Source organism: Myotis davidii, unplaced genomic scaffold (genome assembly GCF_000327345.1).
Source record: "Myotis davidii unplaced genomic scaffold, ASM32734v1 scaffold262, whole genome shotgun sequence".
NCBI classification, from domain to species: domain Eukaryota; kingdom Metazoa; phylum Chordata; class Mammalia; order Chiroptera; family Vespertilionidae; genus Myotis; species Myotis davidii.
In genome coordinates this window covers 902928-910349 of record NW_006293541.1, presented here as the reverse complement: position 1 = coordinate 910349, position 7422 = coordinate 902928, and the positions used below count along the sequence as shown (strand labels likewise).

The 7422-nt window shown below is 39.9% G+C and overlaps 1 protein-coding gene across 1 annotated transcript in view; it reads left to right on the top strand.

The window, feature by feature from the left end:
* Positions 1 to 7422, top strand: part of SYCP2 (synaptonemal complex protein 2) — a 96068-nt gene that overhangs the window by 19764 nt on the left and 68882 nt on the right. The window contains 2 exon segments of the mRNA XM_006767251.1: positions 2811 to 2871; positions 3130 to 3215. Of these exon segments, the coding sequence (XP_006767314.1) occupies positions 2811 to 2871; positions 3130 to 3215 (147 nt within the window).

Below are 7422 nucleotides of genomic sequence, written 5' to 3'. Positions count from 1 at the left end.
AGCTGATGAACAGAATAAACTGGTGACTATAATAGAATCAGGGGCATAGAAATGGAGTGGACTGACTATTCTTGGGGGGGGGTGGATGTGGGAAGAGACTGGACAAAAATCGTGCACCTATGGATGAGGACAGTGGGGGGTGGGGGTGAGGGTGGAGGGTGGGATGGGAACAGGGTGGAGGGGAGCTATGGGGGGGAAAATAGGAACAACTGTAATAATCTGAACAATAAAGATTTAATTTAAAAAAAGAGAAAAGAAGATAAAGAATAAAAGTAGGAGGTAACATCCATTTAATGAACATTAGGAACTATGTGCCAGATATGTGCGAGGTGCTGAAGACCACATCATATAAAAGATTCTCCTACTGGGGACAATGGATTAAAAAGGGACAAGACCAGAAGCAGGTAGGAGATTTGCAATAATCCAGGTGAGAAATCATGGTGGCATGGTTTTAGAAAGTTACAGTGGTGATGGATGGAAACATAGATTCCAGAAAAACTTGAGAATAGATAGAATTGAGAAGACCTGGTGATTTGTTTGTGGTAAAAAGAGAAAGGATTAATAAAACTGGGGTTAACTGGATGGTTGGGGATGCTGTCACAGAAGGATGTTTTGTAGAGAAAAGATGATGAGTTCAGCTCTGAGCATTTTGATTTGGAGATACTTGTGGGATATTTAGCTGGGGATATCTGGTGGGCAGTTGCATATACTGGTCTGACATTCAGGTAAGGGAACTGAGCCTTAGTAGAGATTTAGAAGCTATCTATATATAGCTGATAAATAAGATCATAGATTTAATGAATGCCTAGAAAACAGAACTGTGATAAATACAAATTTATACAAGGTAGGTAGAAGAGACTTTAGCCTGGAGGATACTTGAAGAATAAGTCAAAAGAGAACACAGTTAAAAGGTATGTTATGGAAGGCAAGAGATTAGTGTTTTCATGAGGAAATGATCCACACTTTCAAAAATGATATCAGTGAAAGCAGTTTCACTTAAGAGACAAGGATTTAGACATTCCCAGAAAGCTCAAATATAGAGGAAATAAGATATCAAGCTAAGGAAAAGAGCACAATAATAGCTCAACTGTGATGTGGATTCAAGGGAGGGATTTTTGTTAGGTACTTTTCTTTTAAGGATAAGAACTTTTTTAAGCTGATGACTGGGATGGCAGGTTAAATAAAAGTTAATGCCAAGAGGAAGAGAGTGTAATGGAGGGAGAGTAGGAGGTGAAGATGAAATAAGATGGACACAATGTATTAGTAACTGTTGAAAGTAGGTAAGCACATATTTTGCATTAGTTATATAATGATTTCTACTTTTTAAAAAGCTGCTTAAAATTTTCCATAATATAAAAAAAATGTAAAGGAAGGCAATGAACCATGTGCCTCCATATACAAGGAAGAGTCATTTTGAAGTTAGTAGATGATAACCAGTAGGTTCTGGCACAGAGTATGTCACTTGGCATGGGCCTGGAAGGTAACATCTGTGTTTTACACACAGAGAAACAGAAAGCTGCTCAGAGCACTGGGCAGAGATGATTCCAACACTTTCCTCCTAACCCGGAGCTTTTGAACTTTGGGAGAATTAGCACCTTAACTGAAGAGGGTTATAATGGTAGTGTTGCCATCAGAGTATAGACTGGTTTCAATTAGGGAGAATTTCTATAGAATGAGAGTGGTCCTTAAGTTAACTACAAAACTGCATCTATTTTTCTCACAGATTACTGTAAGGTTTTAGGATTCCATCTCTTAGGAATGGCATCCAATGTTCACTGACTTTTTTGTTAATTCAGTATTTTATTCAGTTATACACATTTTGTTTTTTAAATGTATTTTTATTGATTTCAGAGAGGAAGGGAGAGAGAAAGAGAGATAGAAACATCAGTGATGAGAGAGAATCATTGATTAGCTGCCTCCTGCATGCCCCTTACTGGGGATAAAGCTAGCAATCCAGGCATGTGCCCTTAACTGGAATCTAACCTGGGACCCTTCAGTTCACAGCCTGATGCTCTATCCACTGAACCAAACCAGCTAGGGCTATACACATTTTCAATGAAAGTACTTGAAGGGAAAATTATTTTAGGTTATTGCTGTGCATTCAATGTTTAAATCTAAGGACAGTCAATAAGTGAAAATTGAGGAATGTGTATTTCACAAAACACTTCCAAAGAAGAAATGACAGGTTTTGATAACATTTTTGTTGTTGTTGTTAATCCTCACCCGAGGATATTTGTTTTTTTGTTGGTTTTTCAGAGACAGTGGAATAGAGGGGAGGAGGGGGAGAGAGAGAGAGAGGGAGAGAGCGAGAGAGAGAGAGAGAGAGAGAGAGACAGACAGACAGACACCTGGTAGTGAGAGAGACACATCAACTGGTTGCCTCTTGCCCATGGCCTGACCAGGACATGGAGCAAACCTGAAACTCAGGTGTGACCTTGATCAGAAATGGAACCTGAGTCCCTTTGGTGCATGGGCTGACACTGTAACCACTGAACCACACCCGCCAGGGCAGGATTTGGTAATTTTTTAAAAGGTATCTTCAAATAAATATTAATGAACAGTCACTTTTTTAAGTCAAGAGTCAGAAACCATAAAATTAATACCATTAATTTCCTTTTAAGAGTTAAACAAATAAATGTGACATGCATAATGTATTATGCAGTCAATAGATGGAGCAAGAAACATGTTATATCAACTGGTTACTTAGTAATAACCATTATTGGTTGTATAACTGAAAAATTGTGATTATAGAAGCTTTAAAGCAGGAATAATTATTTGTTTATAGTTAAAACCTGTTTTTAAATTTTAAGGATCATCAGTGGGAAGCAGTCACTGTGCCTGAGGAAGAAGTACAAATATACTACATTAAAGGTATTAGTCTTATCTTCTGATTCTCTTCTTGACTCATCATATGGAGTACAAGTTGGATGCTGTCTGGGAAAACTAAATAGGCTAATAAAAGCAAAGTCAACATTTTCATTATGTTCACCTTCATAAATTTGATGGTTACTTTCCCCCCTCCCACAATCTCCCAGCTCCCTCCTGTACTTATTTCCTTTTCTGTCTAGTCTACAGTCCATGAACAGTCACTTGATTGTTAATATGTTCAGGAGTCTTGCCCTTCCATAGTATTTGTTCAGTTAGATCCAAACAACTGGAACTGCATAACCCTGGTGGACAAAAGCAGACAGTTTGGCAGCCTGGCACCACTGCAGGTTCAGATATCAAGATCTCTTAATCATTGCAATTGGCATGGGGTAGAGCAGCAGTCGCCATCCGGTGGTCTGTGGACCACTGGTGGTCCATAACATCCGAAAAGTTGGCAACTGCTGGTTTAAGGAAACCTTTGGAGCAGCGGTCGCCAACTGGTGGTCCATGAGGTCCGAAAGGTTGGTGACCACTGGGGTAAAACATCATGACAGTTCTTATTTGTATTTTCCTAATGACCAGTGGTATTGAGCACTTTCTCATATGCTTAGTGGCCATTCATGTGTCTTCCTTTGTGAAGTATTTATTTAAATATTTAAACATTTTGTCCATTTATTACTGGACTGCCTTCTTTTACTACATTTTTGAGTTCTTACATATACTAGATACCAATTCTTTGACAGATATATGTTCCATGAGTATTTTTCTCCCAGACTATCTCTTATTTTCTTAATGGTCATTATCAAATGGCCCTATTTTGCCTATGGTAATATTATTTGCTCTGTAATCTACTTTATGTAACATTAATATACCCTTCTAGCTTTTCATTGGTTAGTTATAGCAAGGCATATATTTTCTTTTATTTTTAACTTATTCATTTGTGTGTGTGTGTGTGTGTGTGTGTGTGTTTACGTATATATAATGAATTTCTTGTAGGTGTCACATATTGGCTCTTGTTTTTTAAATGTAATTTGTAATTTTTAAATGTAATTATTGATATACTTTAAATTTACCATCTAGCTCTTGTAAAATCTTGCCATTCCACTGGCCATGTTTCTGTGTTTCTCTCTTTTTCTTCCTTTGTGTTAATTAATTTTACATGCTTTTATTGTATCTCTTTTGTTGGCTTTATACTTCTTTTCTTAGTGGTTGATTTAGGGTTTATTTGATATATCTTTAACCTAATAGTGTGAATGTTCAAGTAATATTATACCCCTTTATGTAGAGTATAAGAACCTTGTAACACAATATACTTCCAAAATAGCATAGAATGTTTGCTCACTCAATTTCTTTTTTGGTTTTTTTGCAATAATAATAAAAAAGTATAATATAAAATTGACCATCTTGGCCATTTTTAAGTGTATAGTTCAGAATATTAAGTATATTTACATTGTTGTGAAATAGATCTCCAGAACTTTTGTCATCTTGCAAAATTGAAAGTCTGTATCCATTAAACAACTCCACTTTCACCCCTTCACCTAGCCGGTGATAACCACCGTTCCATGTTTTATTTGTATGAATTTGAATTTTAAGTGTAATTAATTAATATTCATCTCTAAAACCTGAAAACTTAATGTTGAAACTCATGACTCCCCCTAGTAACCCCCACTCCCTCCTCCTCCCCGCAAAAAAAAACCACACAAAAACAACCACTGGCACTGTTTGAGTTAGAAAATGTTGCAACTATCTTCAAACAATTAATAATTCTTAGTTCTATCAAAGGACATTACTGTGGAAGTTTCATGACTGTATAGTTGCAAAAGCAAGTAAGACATTTTCAGCTGGGTAGCCTCATAAAAATCAGAATGTTCTAGATTGCAAGATAGTGAGTTAAAAGAAGGTAGGGAGCGAGAGTGTGTGAGAGAGTGAGGGAGTGATAGAGGAGTGTGTGGACGTGTGTGGTGTTTGTGTGTGTGTGAGCTAGGGACAGTTAGATCCTGCAGGTCTTCCAGGGTACTGCCAAACCGGGCAGTCTTAGACAGCGAAACCCTGCTGCCACCACAGACACTCCAGGGGCAGCCAGCATGGGCATAGAGACCACGCCATCTTGAAAAACAGAATTGCTTGAGACTAGTATCCTAGCCTCACCACAACCCAATCTGGTCTCAGACACAAACCAGGACCCTACAGCCACTGGGGACAAAGACCTGCAACCACAGCTGCAGACCCACAGACACCAAGAATCCAGACATCCTGACCCCAGATTTCTGTGAGTCACAGAGCCCAACCCCCTCCCCACAGGCCCGCTGCAGCGGCATAGGAACTGCTAGACCTACTCTGCGCTAGGAGGCCTCCTGCCCACACAGGGCAGCTGTACTACCTGAATTTGAGCCTGGGCACGCAGACACTGGGAGGCTGTTTCCTGCAGCACGCACTTGGCGCGACCAGACCCCACGCCAACACAGGGAGGCTGCGCTACCTGAATTTGAGCCTGAGTGCACAGACATAGGGAGGCTGTTTCCCACAGTGTGCACTTGCGTGACCAGACCCCACGCCCACACAGGGCAGCTGTGCCACCTGACTTTGATTCTGGGCAAGCGCACATGGAAGTCTGTTTCCCACAGCACAGGAGTGGACCTCCCGCTGACACAGGGGGACTGTGCTTCCCAGTCCCCCAAGCAGACCGGGGTCTCTGATTCTCCACGTGAGAGGCAGCACTGAGTACCAGTGACTTGACTCTGTTTCTCATCGTACACACATGGGATCCCTGATTCCCAGCGCACGCACACTAAGAGCCAGTGACTCCAGTTCTCAGCGCATGCACACACAGGGACCCTGATTCTTGGCACAAGGCCCCACCAAGCAACAGAGACTCTGATACTCGATTCTTGGTGCGGGCACAGGGGGACTCTGACTCCTGGCGTGCGCTAGGGGACTCTGATTTTTGGCACACCGGTGGAGTTCTTGATTCTAGGTGTGTGCACAAAGCCACACTGAGTGCTGGTGACTCTGATCCTGGGTGAGCATGGCTCCCACCAACCCATGGTAGCCACATGTCTTGGTGTTGGAGCTCTTCAGTGACACTCGTGTGGCACGAAGCTCCCACTGCACATGGGTCAGGCCCCTACAACTAGTCATTTGAACCTTCTGGTGATAGCTAGAATGGGGAGACAACAAAACAATCCCCAGAGGAAAGAAAAAGAGGAATCACCAAGGAAGGAAATAAGTGAAACAGGGGCATGCAACATGACAGAAAAAGAATTCTGAGTAATGGTCATACAGTTCATAAACCTGATGGATGAGAAAATAAATAACCTATGCAAAAATCAGAAAGAAATCAAAAGTGATATAGCTACAATCAAAAATGCTATGTAAGGTTTCAACAGTATACTAGGAGAAGCAGAGGACTGAATTAGTGAGTTAGAAGATAAGGTAGAGAAACAAGCCCAAGGTGGACAGCAACTGGAGAAAAAAATTAGAAAGCAGGAAGAGAGCCTATGGGAGCTTTGGGACAACTTGAAACAAAGAAACATACGTATAATAGGGCTACCAGAAGGACAAGAACAGCAAGGATTAGAAAATCTATTTGAAGAAATAATGACAGAAAACTTCCCTGATATAGGGAAGAAAAAACTTACATAAGTACAGAGTCCCAAGCCAGATGAATCCGGCTGAGGGTGTTTATTACCACCAAACCAGCAATGCAAGAAATGCTAAAGGGTCTGCTGTAAAAAGAAATAGGAAATGAAGAAGGAACACAGGCGTAAAGAATAAAAATGGTGATAAACAAGAACGTATCAATAATTACTTTAAATGTTAATGGATTAAATGCCCCAATCAAAAGACATCAGGTGACTGAATGGATAAGAAAACATGACTCATATATATGCTGTCTACAGGAGACCACCTCAGAACAAGGGACTCACACAGACTGAAAGTGAAGGGATGGAAAAATATTTATCAGACAAATGGAAATAAAAAAAAAACTGAGGTAGCAATACTTATACTTCACAAAATAGACATCAAAGTGAAGACCATAATAAGACACAAGAAAGGCCACTTCATAATTTTAAAGGGATCAATACACCAAGAGGATATACTCTGGTAAACATTTATGCACCCAATGCAGGAGGTCCCAAATACATAAAAAAACTTCTGGAAGATATCAGGGGAAAGATTGACAGCAATGCAATCATAGTAGGATACTTTATTACCCCATTAACATCACTGGATAAATCCTCTAAACAAAAAAATTAGCAAAGAAACATAAATCCTAAACAACTCACTAGATCAGATGGACATAATTGACATCTTTAGAACATTCCACCCCAAAACTACAGATATACATTTTTCTCAAGCACACATGAGACATTTTTAAAGGTAGACCACATATTGGGACACAGGAAGAGTCTATCCAAATTCAAGAGGATTGAAATCATGTCAAGCATCTTCTCAGATCACAATAGCATAAAATTAGAAGTCAACTATAGTAAAAACAATCACAAAAATTCAAACACTTGGAGGCTGGATAGCATACTATTAAACACTGAATGG